Source organism: Natator depressus, chromosome 21, assembly GCF_965152275.1.
Source record: "Natator depressus isolate rNatDep1 chromosome 21, rNatDep2.hap1, whole genome shotgun sequence".
In the NCBI taxonomy this organism is placed as follows: domain Eukaryota; kingdom Metazoa; phylum Chordata; order Testudines; family Cheloniidae; genus Natator; species Natator depressus.
Window position 1 is genome coordinate 1,285,439 of NC_134254.1, and position 24,656 is coordinate 1,310,094.

The window sequence follows — 24,656 nt, forward strand, 5'->3', positions numbered from 1 at the left end:
CAGTTTATTGAAAACATGCATTTTTTAAGCTTGAAAATAAGTTTCCTCCTCAGGTTGTTATTGCCCATGAATTCCCTAGCTGATGTCTGAGAGACTCTCAAAGAAGGAGAATAAAATAAAATATACAGTTTCCAGAGCCTTTGCATGACAGTTGAGGAGTCCAAGCCCCGGGACTCCCTGTAAAGGCAGCTGTGTCCCAAGTGACCCCTTGTGGCCTTGAGTGGTTCTGCAGTTCCCTGTCTTAGCTGTGTCTACACTGCACCCTGCTGGCAGCAGCAAATACTGCACACATAGCTATGTGCCAGACTGAAAACCAGGCTGTGTCCACGCAGCAGTGTGTATCTATGCATGTCAGTTAAAGGCTTTGGCAGCTAGCCTTTCCCTGCTTCCAGAGCCTTTCAGTGTGGCATGGAAAGGCTTCAGTAGCAGAACACTGCACTACTAAAAATAGCAGTGTAGCTGGGGGAGGCACTGCTTGGGTATGCAGAGAGCTGGGTAGGGTACATAGCGCAGTGTTTGGACACTGCTATTTATACCTGTGCTAGAGGGGCATGCAGTGTATATACTCGATGTGCTCCCGCATGTCGTATACAGTGTAGACATACCCTTAGTGTTCCTCTTCAGGGCCCGCAGTAAACTACACACAGGCTTCTCTCTGTTCAACCTCCACTCCTCAGGGGCTGGGTTTATTAACTTCAGAGTCTCCAGATAGAGTCTGTGAAGTTCAGCTCAACTGGCTGCTTTTAGTAGCCACTCCCAACCCTTCCTGGAGTTCTTTTGTTTTCCCCTGTAGTCTGCACCAGGAGCCTCTTGCTCACTGCTGCTGTTACACTGTATGCCACAGTTTCCTGTTCCCCTCTCTTGACAGAGACCAGCTGTCGTCCATCATGCGCCACTGTGAGATTGGTAATGAGGCACAGGTGGGCTGAACCAACTCCCTCTTAAGGCATGTCTACATTGCCTCCCCCGCCCCAAACAAACAAAAACAACCCGAACCCATGGCAGCAAGTCTCAGAGCCCCCAGCAACTGACGCGAGCTCATGTGATGGTTAAAAAGAGCAGTGTAGAAGTGCCCACTCAGGCTGGAGCCCCCACTTTTGGGTTTCAGAGCTCGGGCATCAGTGCAACTGGGAGCGTCTACACAGCTAGCTGTTTTTAGCTCCAAGCCAGCATCAGCTGACCTAGGTTATGAGACTTGCTGCCGTGGCTTTTTGTGTTTTGTTTTTGTGTGCAGTGTAGATGTACCCTCAGTGTCCACCCTGTGACTCTGAGTTAAGAGCCACACCAGGTTAGACCTCCCACACTTAGGGAATGGCTTCTTCCCTTATAGCCGTAAAACCCCTCTTGTGCTGGTGAAGTGGCTGCTCTTGCTTCCTTGGGAGCAGCAGTGCAGAATTTGCTGTGAAGTCCACTGACAATCTTTGTAGATCTGTTCTCTGCAGTAAGTAAGCATTCAGCAGGTATGGTCACACCAGCAAAACCTCAGATAAGGCTGCCTGCTATAGCTGCAGCTGGGTTTAAGCATAGATTGTAGTCGGGTGTCTCTTATCACCAGCATGCAGGACCTTTCCTGTGTGAGTTGAGCTCACTTAGCCACACCTCTGGCTGCTCTGGGTGATGGGAGAATATTTGCATTATGAAATTATCAGCAAAAATACCCTTGTACTCTGTCAGCAACTCCTCATGTTTACACAGTTACAGGTAACCTGGTTCCAATCTCTGTGTAGACATGACCTTTGAGTCCTAGACTTGTCCTAGGTAGGGTATCCCTTGGTGAATGATGGACTTTGGAAAAACTTCATTCTGGACAGCTGTGTTTCTTACAGTAAATGGTTATTGTGAAACTTTGCCACACTCACGTGCATGGGAGCAAGACTGAGGGATGAAATAGCCTGTCAGTGCTTTACCCTGCCCAAGGGAGGAGGAGTCTCCCTAAGGCACTTGCCCTTGGGAGTGTGACGCATACTGAGCTGACCAGAAAGGAAGAAAGCTTCTGAAGGTTCTATGCACAAACCTTACCCGGAAGAGGAATAGCTGCGGGGACAGCTTGGCTTCTGTTTGAACTTCAGATAATCCCGGGGGGGGACGTATTAAAATGAAGAGCCCTAGGACTTTTGAGGAGCAAACCGAGTGCATTGTGGAGGCACTTCTCACTGATCTCTTAGGGGAAGACGAAGGGACTGCTTTCCACAGTCTGGAGACAGACTCTTTTGCTGAGTCATGCGCAGGTAAAGTCACCTGGGGCCAAATCTCTGGAGGGAGGCAGGAGGCTTTCTTGGCTGAAGATTCTAGGTAAATGTCCTGTTGGGGGTGTTCCTGTAATGGATAGGGACGAGGGCTGCAGTTTGGGCTGGCAGGTCTCAAGCGAAGCAGGGTTGGCATGGGTCAGTATTTCCATGAGAGTCTCCAGGTGACTGCAAGGAGCGGTGTTGCCCTTCCCTCTCAGTCCACATTGAACCATTTCCCTGATGTGGGACTATGGAGAACTATGCTATTGGAAAGGACACTCTGTCCAATGAGATGCAAAATGGAGATCCTGACTGCTTGTCATTGAAAAGTCCAGGCTGCATCAGAAGCATGCAGATTAAATATATTTGTAATAGTCTGTAGAGCACCTGGGATTTTTGGATTCAAGTTATAAATGCCAGTAACTTTTTCACTCGCCAAATCTCCATAAAAATAACTTGTCTTAATAGTGATGGGGAAAGTGTAACTGGTCCTGGTAACCAAAGAACTAGTTATCATTAATGTATCGAGTACCAACACTGTACTTGGTTCTTAACGAATAAGGAAGGGTCTGGTCTCCGTCCCAGGGAGTGTACAGCCTAGTTCAGACACAGCCAAAAGACAATCGGGCCCAGAGAGTGGCTGAGAGTTGGTGCAAGTGGGAGGTGCTGTAAGCATCAAGCAGCATTTGTTTCTCAAAGGTTTCATGGAAGCATGGAGGAGGGAGCTGAAGGAGGAAAGGGAAGTTTGGCCCAGAGGGAGAGTCTCCCATCTGCCTGTCCCCTGTGCTGAGCTCCCATTGGGCTAATGGGTCACATACAAGTCTATTTCCACTGACTGGAGTATTGTGAATACAGCCTGGTGAATGGCTGCAGCTCAAATTAAGTTTTCCTGAACCTGTGGAATCTAGTGTGGGGTTTGAACCAGAGTTCTAAAGGGGGCTGGGGAATGCTAAGCATTAAAATACCCAAATATCTGGAGTAATAAGCAAGCAACTTAGCAATGTAATAAGAAAGGGCAACTAGGACTTACCCAGGCTCGGGAGGAGCAGCTAGCCACTGTGCTAGATAAAGTTGCCCAACACTTCCTGTCTTCAGTGGCTTACAACTTTGCCAAAGTGTAACAATTTGGATTGAAATTTTCAGTGCTGGGCATTTGCCTCAGGCTGAACTCTGTTTTGGAAAATGTCAAGAAAAAATAGCTATTTCTTCGAATGTTTTTAGGGAAATGTGTTTTGCCCATCTTAAATTTTTAAAACCGTTCCGCTGAGAAGCTCTAGCACCATCCTGCATTGGAGCAGGAACTTGAAACTTGGGCAGAGGGCACATTTGTGTCAGGATTGTGCCTTTTACCATCCCTGTGGCAAAAGAGCCCAAACTGGCCAAATTGTTAAGCCTTTGAAAAATTGCAGTTTGCACGTTTATTAGAAATTAAATGGTTTAACAGGTGAATTTGCTTAAGATTCTGCCTGTACTGAGCATATTCCATCCTGGAAGTGCAGGGCATAAGCAGGATTTTTTCTGCAAATGCTGCTCCCAGCTGCCTGGGGCTGCTGGGGTACTGGGCACCAAATCAGAGAATCTCTCGTTCTTGTTGCTCCCCCTGCTGTCTGCCAGGAATCCTGGAGAAGGAAGTAATAAGCTGGGCATTGGGGATGTTGGTAGGAGGATGAGACTAGGGTCTGGAAAGGGTAGTGAACTGGAACATGAACCCATGTCAGGCGGAGGGATTGGGACAAAGAGACAAGGGGGCAGAGAGGGTCAGGCTTGTGGGAGGCCAGGGGCAAGGGCAGAAGAGTCTCACCATTAGACACACTGCCCTTCAGAACCTAGATTTGAACCCAGGAGTTGTGTGTGTTTCTCTACTGTCAACAAATAGCTGTGTTAACCCCTTTGGCAAACTGTGTGTCTCAACTGCATGCTCAGCCTAGTTCTGTTACCAGTTACTCTGTTAACTCAAGTGGTACAGGTCTGTGCTGTGGATCTAAAGATCTGAACCTGACTGATGACCCAAATCGGGCGTCAGTATGATTTCACATGATAGAAATTCTGGTTTTTAGTCTTTTGGATTTTTTATTTAGGAACTATTAGGAAATATTCTGTGATAATATAATTAAAATCGTCCCATAATGTATATGCACAAGGGGTCCAAATTAAGGTTGCATGGGAAATCTTCATCTGGCATTTCCTAACTTCTGTGTGCCTGACTTCACATTCTCTTAACCCAATTTTTTTCATGTAATATAAAATTAAAAAATAAGGAGTTTAGATATGAAACAGGCATTCTTCACCTCAACCACTTGACCTGCAGGTTGTACCTCCTTTCCCTGCTCTCTCTCTGCTGTCTTAGAACTTCAGCTCTCTGCAGGAGCAGAAGCTTCAAGTACCTTTGATTCGGTTATTATTGCCAGTCATCTGCGGAGACTGGGAGATGAATATAACGAGGACCTGGAGCGGCCTGCCCAGCACATCATTGCCGAGGTGGCTAAGGGAAAGGTAATGCACAAGCACTCTCTTTATGCCAGGGCCTACCCATCTCCTGCAATATGCTGTAGAGCCCCAGCACCTCCTTTCTTAACTGAAGTGCTGTTATGTGAGAGGATGCTTTGTCTTGAAATGGGAGGGGCTGCTCTTGGACAATGGGCAGGGAAGGGGAATGAAGAAGGGGAGCTGTCTGAACAGCCCCAGCCTGTGTTAGCTGACCTGACATGAGCCTGGTCTGAGGCTGGAACTCATCCCGGCCCAGTTTCAATACGAATGCTAATGCACCTCTGGCTCTAAACTCTTTGCAGTCCTAGTTAAATTGGAAACGGTCCCTCCTTCTCCCCCGGCACTATTGTGTGAACTACAATAGCACTGTACACACATATAGTACATATAGTCTCTGCCCTGAAGATCTTAGTCTGACTTAGATGTACCAAGCAATGCACTGCCCAAGGGGGGTCACCTGCCTCAATCATGGAGCAGAGCAAGCCAGGCCTGGGTAACCCTGTGGGGTTTGAACCAAGACTTATCTTAACAGTGGTATTTTATAAAGCCTCCTCTTGGTGTTTCCAGGTAGAGGAATTTGGAGTCATGGTGGATTCTCTCAGCAAGAGTTGGAGCAGCCTGAATCCTGAGCTGGGCTATGAGAGAGCTTTTCTGGCAGTGTCTGTGAAATTGTTAGTGTACCTTTCCCGGAAAGTTCCCGCTGTGGCCCGTCAAATCCAGCTTGTGCAACTGATTAATGGGAACCGTGAAGTGAGAGGATACATCGAGACCCGTGGTGGCTGGGTGAGTGCTCAAGGATCACTGAAGTTCTTCTGTTGACACTTGTGGCTCTGTTCCTTTGCCAGGCTGCACTGGCTACAGTGTGACCCAGTATTCTGAGGGCACCATTCATTGCACTTCCAAGGAGGTGTCCTAACCCTGTCAGCCTACCTACTCAACCCTGCAACATGCTATCCTGGGGCATGCCCTGGCATTGCTGGCCACTGACCCCAAAAACACCAGACTGTTCCACCTTGTAGTCCTATGTTTCAGGTGTTGTCTCTGTATCTGAAGCACTGCTGTGTTAAACATCTTGGTGAAATCCTGCTTTCACTGAAGTCAATGGTATGCTTCCTATTGACTTCAACAGGATTTCACTGCTGTCTTAGCACCCTGACAGTCTTAACATTTCTGCCCTAGATAAGTTCATAAGGAATAAAAGTTAATCATATTTAGCACTTTCTAGCTCCTGTGGGCTTTACAGACACTTTCTCTCACCCCCTTGTGAGGGTAGGGTTCCCCATTTCACAGCTGAAGAAACTGAGGCCTGGAAAGATGAAGTGACTTGGCCCAGGCCAGAGGGAAGGTTGGCATGCAAGCTGGGAGTAGAATTGGTTTCCCCATCCTGCACTTGGGCCACCTCTCTTACTGCTAGTTCCTTTAACCATTGTTTTTAATTCTTTCTTTCAATTTTTTTAGGAGAACTTTGGAAACTGACGGAAAAGGCTACACTGTCTCCAAGGGAATGAAATGGCAGCTTTCAGTGACTTGACTTAAAACTATTAAACTGTTTTCTGAAAACTGTTTTCCCAGCCATCAGCCTTTCTACTTCCCTCTGCCCTGAAGATCGATACAGTCAGTAATTGGGACACCTCAACATGTAGCTATTCTTCCACACCAGATGTGGCTCTCTTGTTCTTGCACTTATTTATTTACAAATAATTTGTAGGATTGATTTTGTTTCCCTCTAACATAGGCTATAAATGCAACTTTTAAGTGTGAGGACTCACAATGACACTTTTTTGTTCTGCCAGCTTTGGTGCTGAACTCCTACCCTGCAACCCCAAAGGGAGAGGGAGCCAGAGACGGCTGCCTAGTATAATGCTGGGAAACATGGATGGGTAGGGTGTGAACTGGCTTGAGGGAAAGTAGCTGTGCTGCTAGTTGATTTAATAGGGCAGTTGCCCTTACAGCCTCTCAAAGGGAAGATGTCATTTAAAAATCAGGTTGCAAACAAGTGTGTCTCTCTGTTACTAACACACCCTAGATCACTGGAAGGGAAAGAATATCAATATCCAGTTTGTCATTTTTATGCATTTTATTTGCTATCTGCATTTCTCTCTACTTAGACAATGGCATCAGTTTCACTGGCGTAGAGTTAGTTTCCAGGCCAGGGGGCTTAGTGTGACCATGTTTGGGTTTCAAACTCTGCAGGTCAATGATTGTTTTAAAATGGTGGTTTTCCCTTAGAATTTTCACACATTTCTGTTGCTCTACAGTTACAAGAAGGATTGCTTTTACAAAATTTAAATTTGACAGAAATGTCTCTTTGGGGGATAGAGAGATCTGTTGCCACTCAGAAAACCAGGCAAGAGTTCTGCAGAAGTACTTCGAACTGGATTTGTGACAAAAATCCAATAACTCTGCCATTTTGCTTGTTTTTTGCTAATCTGTAACTAACCCTGAAATCCCCCAAAGGCTTTGCTTTGCTTTGCTGTCTGTCTGTCCAGCGACACTCAATCTGAGATTTTCACTATTGGTACAGAATCTTTTGCGTGTCTAAGAAGTTTAGGGGGTTTTGCTCCTCTCATATCTGGTTCCCAGTATGAAGTCTTCTCCTTTCTGCCACTGCTGACTCGCTCTGGGTGTTTGGGTCTTGTCAGCTGGAGAAGTTTCACTAGGAAGTTGCATAAGGTGGAGCAGTTTGGCATAGTGGATTTTTTTTAAAGGCTAATGGAGTTGGAGCCCCTTGACCCTGTCTCCTAGCAGTGATTCCTGGTGGGGCAGGACCAGGTACTCTGGCCTGGATCTGGGGAAGCCTGGCTGGGAAGGGTTGATCCCAAATATACACACAGGCATTCTTTGTCTAGGAACCTTATGTAGGTTTCAGATTAATGTGATGAGCGCACAAGCTAACTGAACCTGTTCTGTGTGCACAGCATCTGTCAAAAGCATTTTTAGAACATAGAGTGCAGCTTACATGCAAAAGAGAGAGTTATAAATGTGACTGGAAACTGTGGATTTTGCATATGTCTTTGTTGCTAGAACAGTCTGTGTATTCAGAGTTTATCAAGACATTGCTTCCTGTATGCTGAATGGTATACAGAGAAGTGTGGTCTCTTGGGTGACCCAGTGTGCTGGAGGTGTCCAGATGTTCTACTGATAACAGGTCCAGATGACTGCACCCTCCTGTGCCCCGGGGGTAGGCAATATTGCATTGCTGGTGATGGCTTGGAAATCAGACTTCACCAAAGACCATGCGAGTCTCTCTGACCTTCTCTTGGTGGGATGATGGAGGGGGGCACTTCAAAGATTCTGGAAATGAAGTCTTAAAAACAAAATATTTGTTTGTTTTAATCTAAAACCAAAGGATATTTTTATTGTAATGTGCTTTCTGACTGTGTTTGTACCCTGCACTCAAACCCACTCAGAGCAGCCCTGTATGAAACTCAGCAGGTGGTCAGGTAGGATAGATGCTGCATAGCTACCTGCCCTTGCATACAGAAGATCAGCAGGATAATTATAGATGTATCATCCTGGCACATTAGGAGTTGAATCTTGTACTATGGAAAAATAATTTTCCTAGATTCCCATGCACGTTCCAGATTTGAGTTATACTCATGATCCATGAATAATTTGGGCCTCTTAAATATTTCTTGAATGGGCATCTTTTTTAGTGGACATAAGGGTATGGTTGGGTCAAGCTACAAGCAGGCAGCTCACTCTTAAAGAAGCATGACATTCTCATTTATCAAGGATTTGGGACAAATTTATAATCCGTGGGTACCTTTGATTTTGTTAATACGATTTTACTGGTGGTTTTTTTTTTTATAATTCAAAGTATCCATATTTTAATCAAATTATCTCCAGGCTTATGGTATATAAAGGAAGAGGAAACAATTGGTACGGTGTCATGACCATGATGTATCACAAGAGCAAAGTATCAGGTTTTTGTAGCAAAGAGCTGCAACTCACTACAGTATTAGTCTTAGGACTCAACTTCTGTTGGTAAATTTTGGTATTTGGTTTTGTTTTTTAAACCTCATGCCAAAACCACATGAGAAAACAGTTCCAGTGATATGAACAGAAATGTAAAGCAATTAAAATTTTACACTTAAAAAACTTCAGAAAATTAGTATACCATATGTTAAGAGCTGGGGATCAAAGATTTACTGCTTGGGAGTAAGTATATCAGAGCGCACACTACTGGCAATATACAGAAGCAGTGTTCTAGAGAGAGCTGCTAGCTTCCAGCAGTGCAGAAGCAGGAAACTGCTTCTGTTTAGTAAATAAGCTTTTTTTTTTTCTTGATGATAGGTTTAAAAAGCTTCAGTAGAAATGGAAATTGTCTTTATAAATATTATAAAATATTTACAGCAAATAAAAAAATAAAAACCTACCTAGTCTCTCAAGTCACATTTGAGCATATATTTGTAAAATGCACATTAATAATATTTTAATACCTAGCTTTTATATAGAATTCTACACAAAAGCATCCTTTGCTTGACTGTTTGGTAGAGAATTGTAACACTGTTAATTGTGCTATAGAACTGAATGAAAATTGTCTTTACAGTAAAAAGAAACTCACCACTTTTCTATGTCCTGTTGCTCTGAATGATAATTAAAGATGCTACTAGAATAACCAGGAACAACCAGCGCAGAATAGCCCATGGAACTGGGATCCAACTACTAAAGCAAAAGAGGACAATAAATCATTTTGAGTAGCCACTGTGGAAATACTGGAGCTGCAGGTAAAAGATGCTTTTAAGAAACATTTAATACAACAAGCACAAGTTCAACCGGAGGAGATTTTTTTCAAAAATGCCCACGGAATTTAGGAGCACAAGTCACATTGTTACCATTTGTTTTTCAAACAGCGGTGCTGACTTCTGTTGTCCCATTTGTTGCCCTTATTTCTAAATAGAAACATGGGGATCTCCATAGTGGATCAGAACAATGGTCCATCTAGTCAGGTATCCTGGCACCAGCCGAGGCAAGTAACAGATGTCTTACAGGAAAGTTCAGGAAACCCAGTGAGGCAATTATGGAATATCCTGCCCACCTATAAGTCTTTCCTTAACCCTGGGCAGTTCAGTGATCAGCCTGTGCCCTGAAGAATATGATCCTCTTTATAATTTATTACAGTCCTTCCTTCTGTAACTGAAAGTTCTCAATGTCCATATACGTGCTTGATCCTTTTTTGAGTCTTGTCAAGCTCTTGTCCTCTCTGACACTTTGATGCAGTGCTCTGACATTTGGATCAAGTTGGCAATTTCATTCCCTATTAAATCTCTTCTGTACTGATTTTCTTTCTATCATGTCTCTTTCCAATATTCCCAGTGTGTCAATCGCCATGGTACCTAGGCACAAATATTCTCACCATGTTAGCTACAGTTTGAAATGTCTTTAGACAGAAATTTCCACTAGGTTTTCTGAGAGAAATCCTATCTAATCAGTAGGAACCCACAGTTGTGATGGCTGGTACCTACTCTTCTGTGCCAGGATGACTAGAGGAGTTGGAGCAAGGTGCTGAATAGCCTGTGAAGGGTGTTGAAGGCATCTCAACTGTGAACACTGGGGTTGTTCTTATACAGTTGTATGATTCACCATCTGTAATAAAAACATACAATTGCTTGTATAGAATCCAATGCATATCCACTTGGCATTTGACGTTTCATATTCTCCCCTTAAACTACAAGAAGGGCAAAGAAAATAATGTACATTACATTGAACAGTTCTCTAGTTACTTAAGAAAATTAAACCTTCCTGTCTGTTACAGCTAAGGGGCATTCTCCTTTAACTCTAGGGGTAAAGATGTGGTATTTGTGGGAGCAAAATGTCTGACATTCTGTTCCCCATGCTGCAGATGTGCCGGTATAGTTTGCACATGTACTAGGTGTCTAAGGATGAGTACAACAGGCAATATAAGAATGGGGAGACGATACTGCTGTATTTGTAGCTTGATTCCTTTCTGCTTTTGGGGGGGTCCATATTTAGTAGGCATAACTTAGTGTGAGAGGAGTTTAACATGTATTTTACAGATTTTTTTTTGCCTATTATTTATTAATCAGTCCATGAAGCTAACACTGAAATAAAAACACTACCTGTTAATTGTAACTGGTACATGCAGTTCTCTTTTGCTGGGGTCCGCACCTCTACTCTCAACATCTGGGTGGATTTGTTCGTTCTGCGAGTTGAAGCTTGGCAGTAATAGCTCTGATTCTCCAGGAGGTCTCCACAGCGAAGCACCAGGTCGCTGCTGTGATGATATTGGTCGGAAAGCTCTTTCTGTACCATGTGTAGTAGACATTGGAGCCTGTGGCTGAGTGACATCTGACAGTCACTGATCTCCCTAGGCAGGATTCACCGGGATGGCTGGTGAGAGTAATAAGGGGTGTGGAGAGAGGCTCTGAAATGGAACCAAGTAGTTGTTCTGGTGAGATGCAATACACAGAAGGGTGTGAAGCACTGTTTGGATTACCCAATCAGACTTTGCTGTAGATATCCCTGTCTAGTTCTAGGCTCTTTCCAAGGATTAGTCTCAAGAGGCCGCATGGCTTCACTGCTGAGTTTAGAAAGAGTGGGAAAGGCAGAGGCATTTACATACTATTGATCCTTGATCAGTGAGTTCACAGTACAAAAGCCTCCATGTGCTTTCGTCACCACACCAGACTGAGATTAATCTCTGGACAAATGTGTGCCACCTTTGGCATACGTATTTATTTAAAACTGAATAAAATGAGGATTAGCAAGACAAGGTGGGTGAGGTAATATCTTTTATTGGACCAACTTCTGCTGGTGAGAGACAAGCTTTCCAGTCACACAGAGCTCCTCTTCAGGCCTTCTGGATCAGGAATCATCTGTTAGGATAAGGTGAAGCTGCTACTACATCATGAATTCTGTGATTGAAGGGGATACCATGTATTTTTAAACTTCAGCTCTTCCTCTCATCACTTAAGAAAAGAGGTTGGTTAGCATAGTGGTTAAGGCCCTGGACTGGAACTCAAGACATCTGGGTTTAGTTCCTGGCTCCACCCTAGACTCCATGGGACCTGGGGCAAGTCAGGTAGGTCTTGTCTATATGGTATGACAAAGCACACTACAGGGGTTTGAATTCTAAAGGGCACTAACTGGCACAAGTAGACCCTGCTGGCGCACACTAAAAGTTCGCTAGTGTGTATTCATGTAGTACTAGTACTATGTGAATGCACAATAAGGAGCATTACAGTTCACACCTCTCTAGTGCACATTGTCGCACCATGTAGACAAGCCTGTGCTCTGTCTGTGTTTTGGTTCTCTAACTGTAAAAGGGGGCGGGATAACAGTACCCCCTTTCACTCTGTATTGTCTATTTAGATTGTAAATTCTTCAGGGCAGAGACTGTCTCTTCCTGTGTATTTGTACAGTGCATAGCACAAGGGGGCTCTGATCTCAGTTGGATATCCTAGATACCACTGGAATACAAACAATGTTTCTGTATAACTGCAGAATACCTCTTGCTACTGAGGTGCTGAGCCACACAGAGCAGCTCTGTTCTTGTTTTGGTGTCATTCTGGCTGTGCTTTCATTAGTACTTTCACTTTTCTGGTTTTGCAACTGCAGTATTCATTCCCATTTAACATCAAATGTCTTCTGCAGTTTCCACAGTATGCATCCGATGAAGTGAGCTGTAGCTCACGAAAGCTTATGCTCAGATAAATTGGTTAGTCTCTAAGGTGCCACAAGTACTCCTTTTCTTTTTGCGAATACAGACTAACACGGCTGTTACTCTGAAATAAATCACTACAGGTATCCCATTTTTTTTCAGTCAAGTTATAAAACTAATGAATCTCATGAGACATTACAATGTTTAAAGAATCATTACCTTCAGTTACAGTGAGTTTCACTGCAGTCATTATATCTGTATATGGCCTTTGTATTCCACACCAATACGTTCCTGAATCATCTTCTACCAGCTGGTGGAGTAGACAGGGTTACAGTTTGTCTTTGCTGTGTTTAAGTCATAAGAACTTAAGAACAGCCGTACTGGGTCAGACCAAAGGTCCATCTAGCCCAGTATCCTGTTTTCCAACAGTGGCCAATGCCAGGTTCCCCCAGAGGGAATGAACAGAACAGGTAATCATCAAGTGATCCATCCCGTCACCCATTCCTAGCTTCTGGCAAACGGAGGATAAGGACGCCATCCCTGCCCATCCTGGCTAATAGCCATTGATGGACCTATCCTCCATGAACTTACCTAGCTCTTTTTTGAACCCTCTTATAGCCTTGGCCTTCACAACATCCTCTGGCAAAGAGTTCCACAGGTTGACTGTGCTTTGTGTGAAGAAACACTTCCTTTTGTTTGTTTTAAACCTGCTGCCTATTAATTTCATTTGGTGACCCCCTAGTTCTTGTGTTATGAGGAGTAAATAACACTTCCTTATTTTACTTTCTCCACAGAGTCTGTAAGTGTCAGAAAGTGAATTCTTAGGCTGGACCATGCAAAGACCCATTTCTGCAGAGAGGTCTGTGCAATCTAGACTATGCTTTAAGGTTCTGTGTATTTTACAGCTCTGAAAAATGTTTTTTCTATGTTTTAAATTCGGTGTCCCTTTTTTTCAAAGTTATTAAGTATCCACAGTTCCCTTGACTTCTATTGAAGCTGCAAGTGCTCAGCCTGGATATGACAATATGGAAGATGATACACAACATAGTGTGCTTTATGTATCAGTTAAGGTAGCTGCACATATAACATACCTAACACACCCACCTCAAAAACAAAGAAATTAAAAGCTGTCAGGTAACATTACATACTCTTTGCTACTCTGGCCAGAGATGTGTACATCAGCTGTAACACAAACAGCATGCACCACAACACACTGGGGCCTTAACACTGCCAACCATGCTGGCATCCCCTGCAACAATTTCTCATCACTGCAAACAGAACAGACCTCCCACCCATACTATCTGCCTGGGGAAACACACTTGTTCATGGTTGAGTCAGGGGATGTTGGCAGGTCAGGGAAGAGTTATTGTTGTCTATGATGTATGGTGGGAGTGCTGGCAGTCAGAGGGGTCTGGCTTGGGGGTAGGAGAAGGTATGGACCATTAAATGACTATCACTTTCTGGCTTTTGAGGTTGTGTGTGTGCAGCTGCTTTACACAATCCACAATGTACTGTTTATGTATAAATTCCTGGGTACTCCTAGATATAGAAGTGTCTCCTCCACGGCTGTGGTTTATTTCACAAACAGCAGGCTCTTCATGAAAGTATCCAGATAGCACAAAAACTGTCAACTTTGTGAATTTCTTCTTACTGCTGAAATTTGGTAAATGTTGACCGAGGGGCTCTGATGTTTCTCACCAAATTTCTTCATCAGCTATTTTGGGGAGCTAGTGGCTGGGAGAAGAGCAAGGGGCATGGCTAGAGAACAGGTCAGCACACTCTCAGAGCTAACAGTTAAAATGTGTACATTTCAGCCATCTAGGAACATTCATGAAGATCCTGTTCTGAAAGTAGCAGTTGCTTTGTTGAGGATCTGCAACAAAGCACAACATGTTATCTGGGGAGGTTCCCCTTTCAAATCCATCTCACCAGGTAATAGCCCTCATAATCACCACACGCTGCCCTCCACCCATCTCAGGCATAAATCCATAGTTTCACATACGGGGCTCTGCAAGTACCTCAGTGGGAGAGTTTTATATGCTAATCTACATACAATTTTTAAGTGCTGTATATAATAAAGGAAAGGAATTACTCCTAACCCTCAACATTTCTTTGAATAAAACTACCCCCATGTACTATTCAAGATTCACCTTTCTGCCAAGGTTTGTGTAGATTCACAATGCTATTAAAATGCACATTGACAAAAATGAGACTGTCATAGACAAATTTAAGAAACATGCTATTAAAAATATATGAAAAGAAACCAAACATGAACTACAGAGAAAATTCAAAGGGCCTAAAACTTAACCTATGTGAAATTTCACATCATACTACAAACCTGTAAAGCAAGAAATGAATGGATATACCCATTTCAAGCCATTTACCTGCACTCATGTAAAAAGTGACTGGCACCAGGGAAATTTACCCCAATTTGAAACAGTCTCTTTTTTGCATTGGTGTGGCATGTGTTTGCACCAATGAAGCCACCTCAGTGCAAAACAACCCAGAGCAGAAAAGTCTTGAGTTTGCTCAGGTGTTTGTATGAGATGTGTGATGGTTCAACACTGAAATAAACATATACACACACCTGTGAGCCATGGTTCTCAAAACACATTTTAGAAATTAGCTATGTTGAAATATTTTTCTTACCTGTACATAAAGAAACCCAAAGTACAAAGCAGGTTCTCATCTTGAGTTGAGACCAGTTGCAAATTAGTCTGTACAGGAAATGTCCAGCTCCTAAATGCAACTCTTTGTGAGTTCACTGTTCTTTCTGCCGCCCACTTACAAGAGATTGTTACCAGTAAGTCATGCCTTCTGATGTGGTTCTGAGAAATCCTAACTCCAGAAACTTAGATGACCCCTTCTGGAACAGTATCACCAGTTCACAGAATGTGGGCAGTTAAACCTCTGTTAGCCTTGTTACATCACATCCAATCCATCCCCAAAGGCCAATGCAGGGTTGTTCCTACAGTATCTTCTCTGGTATTATGTCCAAATTTACATGTCTCGTGTAAGGAGGCGGTCCATTACTTCCCTATACTGTGCGACACAGCATTTACTGGGCCCAGAATTTACACGTCTCAGCCAACAAACAGCTGGGGGCAGCATCTTCCTACTGCAAAGAGGAACGGGAGTTACTGGCTTTCCAACCATAAGTAGTTTGCTACAAATACAGAAGGAGAGATGTTAGGCTTCTGTTTTCAGCCAGACTATCCCTAATGGAATGGTGAACTAAAGATCCATTTTCTGGGATGGAAGCTCTGAGGACTGTCAGTCAAACAGCCTACGTTCCAGGACCTGCACAGTCTCATAGTGAGTGGCCCCTGTGGATAGTTGTGTAACTTCTACATTCTAATGTAAATCCTTGATCCTGATGTGGCTTTCCAGAGTTCATCCCAGGCCATTTGAAAATGCAGTGACCTCTGAACATTTCAGGAGTTGCTGGAGGAGTCTGGACCTAAGGTGTGACTAATGTGTTTCAGAACCTACACTCCTGGAGAGAGGGCTGTCAAGTCTTTCTCTTAGATGGCTGTTCAGCATAGGGACATTTCCAGTGAGACTGAGAACTACAGATAATGCTGGTGAATGTGGCCAATACTGCCCTGGTTTGCACAGCCAATGCAATTCCCCTTTTTTCTATCTGCGTTATATGGCTCTTTGATCTTAGAGTGGAGCTGACTTCAGAGACGGATATGATGAAGTCTGATGTTGAAGAAAACTGCATAGGTAAGCTTAGTGAGACCACCCAGCTTCCTCTTTCCATAAAGAAATGAGCGCAGTAGTTCACACTCTGAAAAGGAGGCACTAGGGCCCTGAGTTAAGAATCTTGTTTTTTTGTTTTTGACCACACGGGCTGTTACGCACTAATTTCCTTTAAGACTTGCAATGAAGTCAGTAAACCACAGCCTTCAGCAGGCGCTCTCCATGCTGGTGCTTTCCGTTATGATATGCACTTGACATGTCCATCCTCTGCTTGGCCGGACCAGTCTCTCCCTGTCACACAACATGGACCAAAGAGAGATTCTGCTGCAAAACCTGGACAGGGCCCAAAGCAGGAAACTTAACAGAGAGGAGTTTGCAAACGAGTTTTTGGTAAGTCACCTACAGGCACATTTCTGAGTCTAAGCTAATTTTATGGGGAAACTCTCAATTGCTGAAGCAAATTCTGAACTGGGATGTAATGATTACATGTAACACTTTTGTTTTTCTACTAAGTCTAGAACAAAAATGGATCTAGAAACAGTGTTAAAGAGAAAAGAGCAGTTTAATAGTTTCCATCCTAAGTGAAGCTGTGTTTAACAATTACCTGATTCGATGCTTCCTGTTTCTTAATTTGCAAATGTACTCGTAGGAATGTAGTTTAATTTTTGCTGCAGGGGGATTAGCTGCTCCACTCCTAATACCACCAGTGGGGGCCACGTCTCTAAATATTTGAAAAAGCCTTTTCCCTTCAGCCATCTATCTGAGAGAAAAGTGTAAACTCAAGTGTATCAGAACTGAAATACCCACTGGGTACCTCAGATGACCACTCAATATGGTTCACACCAGTAACCCATCTTGCCATGTCGAAGAAAACCCAGAAAAGGGATCTGATTGCAGAGAAATTCCCTGACAAATTCCTGCAGGGACTGGTCTAGTCACTATTTCATATTGGCATTTGGGGCCATGGTTAGAGCAGAAAAGAGGAAAAAAGTAATAAAGTGGAGGTGTTAAAGAAGGATGTCCGTCCACTCTCTGCATCACTACGATCCATACTGGCAACTTCTGAGGTCTCGAGCTGTACCAGTCCGCATGGAAACTCACATTTTATCCAACATGAATGCATATGCTGTAATATTTGTTAATCTTTTATTGGACCAACTTCTGTTGGTAACCAAAACAAGCTTTTGAGTTTCACAGAACCTCTTTCAGCTCCATAGAGCTCGAAAGCTTGTCTCCATCACCAACAGAAGTTGGTTCAATAAAGGTATTGCCTCACTCACCGTGTCCCTCATGTCCGGGAACCAGCGTGGCGAGACTAACACGGCAAGTAGTAGTATTGGCATTTCTCTCTCCCCCTTGAATAAAAGTTCCCTGTTGCTTCAGGTCACCAGCAGCAAAAGCTGCTATAGACCATCTTTGTCCTAATCTACATTTTAGGACCCTTTGGGATACATTTGGCCAGGGGGCTGGGCTCAAGGCTTCCTTGCGGAGTCACATAAGAATGGCCATATTGGGTCAGATCAATGGTCCATCTAGCTGAGGATCCTGTCTTCTTACAGTGGCCAAAGCCTGGTGTTTCCAAAGGAATGAACAGAACAGGTAATCATCAAGTGATCCATCCCCTGTTGTCCGCTCCCAGCTTTTGGCAAACAGAGGCTGGGACACTTCAGAGCATGGTTTTGCATCCCTGCCCATCCTGGCTAATAGCCATTGATGGACCAAACCTCCATGAACTTATCTAGCTCTTATTTGAACCCTATTACAGTCTTGGCCTTCACAACATCCTCTGGCAGAGTTCCACAGGTTGGCTGTGCGTTGTGTGAAGAAACACTTCCTTGTGTTTGTTTTAAACCGGCTGCCTAGTAATTTCATTTGGTGACCCCTAGTTCTTGTGTTATGAGAAGAAGTAAATAACACTTCCTTATTTACTTTCTCCACACCAATCATAATGTAATAGTTCTGTTTAATGCACCTATTTTCAAGGCCCCAATCTTCGTCAGCTGGGCGTGGGCTTATCAGTGTGGAGGCATTGTCACGTAAATCCAGAATCTCGTGTTTAACAATGACCCAGTCCTAGGAATTTGCAGGAATCGTACTTGGGGATTTACCTAGTTAGTTGCTTTTGGACATACCAGCTGGAGATTGGCCTCCATACTAACCCCATGCTTTGGGTTAGTCCCTGGTGCTCTAGGACAGAGTCCCCACTGTTATTGCTCAGCAAGACTTAGAAACCTCAGAAGGATGGTGATGCTGTCGCAGCCACAAGCCTTCAGCATCCCGGAGGCACTTGTATAACTAGTGACCTGAGTCCCCTTCCATCCTCCCAGGGGAAGGGAAGGGGGCTGTGCATAGCCAAGGCTGCTGGTGAGAATCCAGTCTGCTCAGGTGGCCCCCACATGAGCCAGCCCCCACTATGTCTTCCTAGAGAGGAGTCACTTCAAAGACTTAGGAAAATGTCAGTTGCTCACTGACTATCTCCGGTTCTCAGGTGCCTCTGTCAGAAAGCAGTGATTAATCTGAGTGCTGAGTACCTTGCAGTAACAGTCCAATTGTTCCATGGAAAAAAGCAATGTCACCGGTGGCTAACTTTCCCCACTCGGTCTCTAAAGCTCGTGCTGTATTGTGTGAGGGAGGCTGAGCTATCGGGGGCGTCAGGCCAGGATGAATGTGCTGGTCTCTGGGGAAAGTGGGTGTGTAGCTTCTGCACTGCCTGCAATCTGCCAAAAATAGTAGGTAGGAAAGTGTTTTCTCTGGTGCTGGGAAAGGCCTTTCCCAAAGCCCAGGATGGTCCAGACAGCTGTTCTGTGAATTAAGATCCTTAGAAGAAAACTGGTGAGGGCCAAACTTTCAAATCTGCTTGCCATGCATGAGCCACAAAAATAAGCCTGTGTCCATTATCCCTGCAAACACCCACTGTGTACAAACAGATGTTTGCACATGCAAATTGTGTAACTGCTGGTGCCAGTGGCAGTACTTGATTTGTGCCCAGATGTTCCATTTGGGCAGCCTCACGCTGAGAAGCTTAACCCTTGCTATTTGCATTTGCAATGTCACAGGTATCAGTCTGCCAAGTTGCCTCATGTCAAGCTCAGTGGTGACAGAAGATGCAGACTAGAAACTAACTTGGCTTGGAGTTGTGGCTTAAAGTATTGGTCCTTCAATGCCAAGTGGCTCTAGTCCCCTTCATTAAAAACATTATCTGGAAGTGGGGGGCAGCACTAAAAGGGGTGCAACCCACAAAGTCCAGCCTTGGGTGCAATCTGCAGCAGGTTTAGGGGAGTTAGAGATCTGGAATCCAGGGAGAACATTCTGCTATTTCCCTGCACTTGGACTTCCCCCTATGTTCCTGTTAACGTGCGTCTGATACGTAAGAGTCCTGTGACTTCTGCAGCCCTGTTACTGACTCATTCTACCCAAATATATGACAATGCTCCTGTCTCCCTCTGACTGTAGAACAACATGACAAGTGACAGCTGTTTCCTTAACTCATCAGATGTTTTAAAGTTAATGTTGACTCTAAAGTTAATTTAGTCTAAAAACTTCTGAATTTCCATGTACAGAATTATTCTCTTGTTAGGGCTTGTCTGCAGCCTCCACACAGCATGTCCTTTTAATCTGTATTGCGAGAGATGTTGGATGGCTTAGGGAATAGGCTACAGGTCTCCAGGTTACTGAGACCCCTCTTGGTAGTAATGTTATCATTTAAAATTTAACATATAGCAGCACAGATGGACAAGGTGCTGCACTTCGAGTTGAGGGGCGTTGTTCTGTTACCTTCAAGAGGCTTTGGATCAGCCTCAGAGCAAGTAAAGACACAGGCCAAGATTCTCAAAAGTGTCTGGTAATGTTGGGTTCACAATTTAAGATGCCTTCACTGGTCGTCAGAGGACAAGTGCGCTACGCTTTCTGGAAATCAAGCCCCTATGAAATGTGTCAACTTGGGCACCCACAGATTGAATCTGACAAAGCCAGATGGGTGTTTGTGATGAAGCAATATGTAATAAGGTGACGGGGCTCTGAGGGCTCCCGTACTGTGTGTAGATCCAGAGGTCTGGTGTTTTATTTACACTAGGGTTATATGGATGAATTTATGAGGGACTGTAGGGAAAGGTGAGTTTTAAGGAGAAAGTGGGAAGTTATGTTTGCTGGCTGCTGTAAGTGTATGTGGCTAGTTGCTATGGAGCGCCCGAAGGAAAGAGTGAAGGAGGCAAACACTGTCATTCTGAATGCTGCCCTGAACTAAACTGTTTAGGAGTGGGATTTGCTCCCTAAAGATCAGTCTGAAAAAGAATTGGAAATAAAATTAATTATAACTCCTTCCATAGTCCTCGTTCCAAAACCCCACACTGCAGATTTCTTTGTCACAAAACACCCCAAATCCAACCAAAATAAAAGCCACAAGTGTGTACAAAAAACTACAAAGTCACTCACCCCATGGAGTCCAGAACAACAGGCCAAAGGGAAACAGGACCATAACAAGTCTATAGTGTGGGCCTTGAAACCAGTCTCCTCCACACCAGCTCATTGCCTCCCTGTGCCTCGTTGCAGCTCTGTGCTAGCTTCACTCAGCCATAAGTCAAAGCACAATGGCAATTCCTCATGGCACCACAGGGCCTGTACATCTCCACAGGCAGGTGGACCTGTTAAGAAGGAATCCTTCCCCCTTTTCTGACTGGAGAGCTCTTTGAAACCCAGGTCTTGAAGGTGTGTGGTTGATTGCAGCATGGTGAATGAAAACAACTTGGGCAGAGTGTTTTCTTCTACCTTTGGTCTCTACTGTATTCAACTGTTAGGCTCCCAAATCCTTGGGATGGGGTGGATGGGCTCTGCTTGAGAGTCCTGTGCAACCAGTGGGCTTCATAGCTTGAGGGAAACAATTGAGAGTGAGTGTTGCTGACTTGTTGGCTCAGGAGATTGGTCATGAGATAACAGAAGCTTCACCTTCAAGTCTGATTTCAAATCCAAACCAGTTTAGTAGTGATGGAAAGCTCTTACCATCTGATGGCTGTTCAGTGCCGTGAAATGAGTTGGGGTTTAAGTCTGCTTCCTAGTGGGCATGTGTCTGTGTTACTGAAATGACCACCATGACTGGCCTCTTCCTTGGCAGTCTCAGCAGAAGTGCCACAGAGGCTGGTTTTTCCTCCACATCAGGCCTGAAGCAGGCTGGTGCCATGTTTGCACAGCATGGTGTCTGCACAGCATCTGCCCTGGCCCCTGCATGTAAGCAGGGAACTTCAGCCTCCTGGGATGTCTGGCTGGGACTCTTGCTGCTGCTAACAGGCACATAAACAACTTTTTTTTTTATTTGGGGATGGAGAAAGAGTTGTTAATAAATAGTAGCTGTTTGAATAATAGTTCTGAGTAATTATTTGTACTGTGACTAATTCTGTCCACATTGATTAAAAGATAAATGGGGCTTAAAGTAGAGCTGCCATACTGGGTCAGACCATGGTCCATCTTGCCAGTGTCTTGGGTCCAACAGTGGCCCTTACCAGAGCGTCAGAAGGAGTGTACAGAATAGGGCAGGTATGGAGTCATCCACCCCCGTCGTCCATTCCTGGCTTCTGGCAGTCAGAGGTTTAGGGTCTCCCCAAGCACAGGGTAATGTCCAACCATCTTGGCTAATACCCATTGATGGACCTATCCTCCATGAAGTTATCTAGTTCTTTTTTTAACCCAATTCCACTTTTGGCCACCACAACTTCCCATGGCAATGAGTTTCACAGGTGAGTTGTACATTGTGTGGAAAAGTATTTCCCTTTTTTTAAATTTCATTGTGTGATCCCTGGTTTTGTATTGTGTGAAAGGGTAAATAACACTTTCTCTAGTTTCTTTTTCTATACCTTTCACAATGTTCCAAACTCAGTGTTTCCTTTTATTAATGCAATCCCTAAATGTGTGCTCAATTTCTCCAAATTCGCAGTGGTCTGTGTGCAAGGACTACATTTACTTTGAAAATGTAACAGAATTGTAAGTGGATACTAGCTCTGACCTTGACCTTGACCTTCTCCTTTGCACAATACACAGCAGAGAAAGTGGGATCATGAAAGCACTGCTTGCTGGGACTGTAGTCCTCATGGGCTGCACCTCCTTTATTAAATAGGAAGTGTGCTGCTATCCAGTTGTTTGATGCAAATTAGTTGCCTCTCATGAGTTTCTGGCAAACTGCTGGGTGATCCCTCAACTAGAGGGCAAATGCAGAGTTCTGCTCCTATAAACCTATGAGTCGAACCTATTAGTTTTTAGGAGAAAACTACCTTCCAAGTGCATCTTTCCCTTGGAGATGCCAGCTTCTCAGTGCTCCCGCACCAGACCACAGAGCTATTTTTGTCCAAGTGTCATGAGACCAATGTGTTTTGTTTTTCCCCTAATGCCTGATTGGTTAGCCACGCTTTCCACATCCTGTCGGAGAGCAGCCTCAGCTGGTAATTCAATGCATATTAAATGCAAAGAAAAGCTGTGCAGCCTCCCCCTTGCCCATCCAGCATGCCCCAGTAACTGAAGCAGGAACTTTCTGACATGTTCCTTCTAAAGGGGAACATTAGCCTGAGTGACCTTGTACTTTTAGCCCAAAGCTTTTTATTTGCTGTTCTTCATCTCCAAATCCCAGAAGTAACCACAGAGCTACCATGAAATGGGCTATAAGGGCATAAGAAAGCATCAGCTCTGTCAGACAGGATGGAGGCTCCTCACTCAAATCCTCTGGCAGGCACCCTTGCATTAGTCTCCCCAGAGACTAGACTCTAGGGTCTGCCTGGGGCAGAAATGCCAGAACTAAGGCCAGCATGGAACAGGCCATCATTTCCTAGAATCATTCCATAGCAACAAAAGATCTGCACAATAACACAACTCCAGGAGCAATAGGAAGGTGAGCACTAGACTTCAGGATTTCAAAGCACAGAGGTGTTGGGATCATCCCTCATTGTCTGGTTTGAGATTCAGCAGCATTAATTCCTTGCCTGTCATACCACTGAGCACAGTGGGCCAGATGTTACCATTAAGAAATGGGGGCAGTAATAATAAAATGTTTAGTACTTTTAAAGGCCAGTGTGTAGTGAAGCAAAGGGTGTGTTTCTAACGGCTCAGCCCAGTGAAATCACAAATCCTTTTAGACTGCACCAGCAAAACTCCATATAACCTCTCTGGAAGCAGGGGAAAAAATCCACAATGCAGCAGCCTTACCCTACCAAAGAGAGACTTATTAGAGGTCTCTTGGAGCCATGTGTTGGCTTTTTTAGAATCCTGTTCAGCAGTACCTGCAATTGCTTTTCTTCAGTTCCTCCTGTTGCACAGCTCAGTCTAATTCAGGTGGTACCACAAACCAGAGATTATTTGACAAAGATGCTTCAGTTCTTCGCTACAGTGTGAGAAAAGTGAATTGCTTGTCATTTGTTGGAGATAGCTTAATGTCACTATTGTCTGTTGTCTGCTTGGCATCTTTGCTGAAAATGATAAGTTTGTATGGCAGAAGTTTTGTGTTCCATATAAATGTATAACTTTCTAAAGAGGCACTTCAAAAGCCTGTGTCAGAGCCTCCAGCGTCCCCAGCTCAGCATGCAGACTTTCTGGTCTTCAAAGAAGTCCTGGCTGCAAAATGGTTCTCGAGTGGCTACTGTTGCTCTGTTTGTGCTAAGTGCCTCGAGAGAGGCCAATCAGGAAAGAATTAATTGTGCAGACCTTGCTTTGTGGTGGTGAGTCTGGCCCCCTAGGGACCGTCAGACATGCTCTCTAGCACTGTGCTGCCTGTACATCATTCGCTTTAATCTGTTCCATTGTTTCACCACAGAAGCTGAAAAGGCAATCAACAAAATACAGATCAGACAGAATATACCCCACTGCAGCGTCTGAGCAACCAGAAAACATCAAGAAAAATCGATACAAGGACATCTTACCCTGTAGGTTGAAAATACCAAATTTGCAAGTTAGGCTTTCTTTCTTACCAGTTATTGTCATACTAGCTTCTCCCTCCTCCCCTGCCCAGTACATACGTGGATATAGACATCAGTATGTAAGCCTAGCATGTATGGGCATGCATACACCAATGTAGGCTATGCAACACACATCAGGACATGCATACATAAGCACATGCTCTCCTATGCTCATCAGATAGACATACCTGTGCATATATCCATGTGACCCTCCACAGACCAACTCCTGATATGCTTTGAATGCCATGACTCATATTTAAGATGTCACATTTTAATATTTTAATGTATATACATAGTTGTGGGGATTTGTAGGTTATTCAGTAGGGGAAAATATTTTTTCTTATGTATCAGGTAAGTTGTTACATGAAAGTCTGCTGTATAATGTGCATGCTGTCCAACTTCAGAGAAACCACATAAAGCCAGGCTTAGACAGAGATGTCTCTGGGACACATTAATTCCATGTAAGTTCTTCAGGGCAGAGACTGTCATACTATGTACTTGTACAACGTCTACTACAATGGGCCTTGATTTAAATGTGCTCTAGCTCAATTATAAGATATGGGCTTGATGAAGAAATCACAATAAGAAATTCTATTACCTATGCTGGGCAGAAGGTCAGACTAGATGATCATAATGGTCCCTTTTACCTTAAAATCTACAAAACTTGGATCCTCTAAGCTCTAA

At 44.1% G+C, this 24,656-nt stretch overlaps 2 protein-coding genes and 1 long non-coding RNA gene across 15 annotated transcripts in view; 2 read left to right on the top strand and 1 right to left on the bottom strand.

Annotated features, from left to right (window-relative positions):
* The first annotated feature begins 142 nt into the window (after nucleotides 1–142).
* Nucleotides 143–10,790, top strand: BCL2L15 (BCL2 like 15). Its single transcript, XM_074935846.1, has 4 exons — nucleotides 143–2,228; nucleotides 4,576–4,721; nucleotides 5,283–5,498; nucleotides 6,174–10,790. The coding sequence occupies exons 1-4, from the start codon at nucleotides 2,096–2,098 to the stop codon at nucleotides 6,189–6,191; spliced, it is 513 nt and encodes a 170-aa protein (XP_074791947.1). The 5' UTR covers nucleotides 143–2,095; the 3' UTR covers nucleotides 6,192–10,790.
* The window catches only part of LOC141975466 (uncharacterized), a 42,134-nt gene continuing 24,881 nt past the window's right edge, over nucleotides 7,404–24,656 (bottom strand). For 9 of the 13 annotated variants that reach the window (XR_012635927.1, XR_012635928.1, XR_012635932.1 and 6 more), the window contains 4 exons: nucleotides 10,799–11,103; nucleotides 10,184–10,304; nucleotides 9,283–9,383; nucleotides 7,404–8,022 (listed from right to left, as the gene is read on the bottom strand). This is a non-coding gene — a long non-coding RNA (uncharacterized LOC141975466). Of the gene's footprint in view, nucleotides 8,023–9,282; nucleotides 9,384–10,183; nucleotides 10,305–10,798; nucleotides 11,104–12,930; nucleotides 14,716–14,988; nucleotides 16,378–20,475; nucleotides 22,911–23,300; nucleotides 23,834–24,656 lie in introns of those variants that run through there. The other 4 variants (XR_012635934.1, XR_012635931.1, XR_012635935.1 and 1 more) reach the window with 4 other exon arrangements.
* PTPN22 (protein tyrosine phosphatase non-receptor type 22) overlaps nucleotides 16,157–24,656 on the top strand; it is a 31,011-nt gene continuing 22,511 nt past the window's right edge. The window contains exons 1-2 of the mRNA XM_074935847.1: nucleotides 16,157–16,434; nucleotides 23,831–23,939. Of these exons, the coding sequence (XP_074791948.1) occupies nucleotides 16,348–16,434; nucleotides 23,831–23,939 (196 nt within the window). The 5' untranslated portion in view covers nucleotides 16,157–16,347. The remainder of the gene's footprint in view (nucleotides 16,435–23,830; nucleotides 23,940–24,656) is intronic.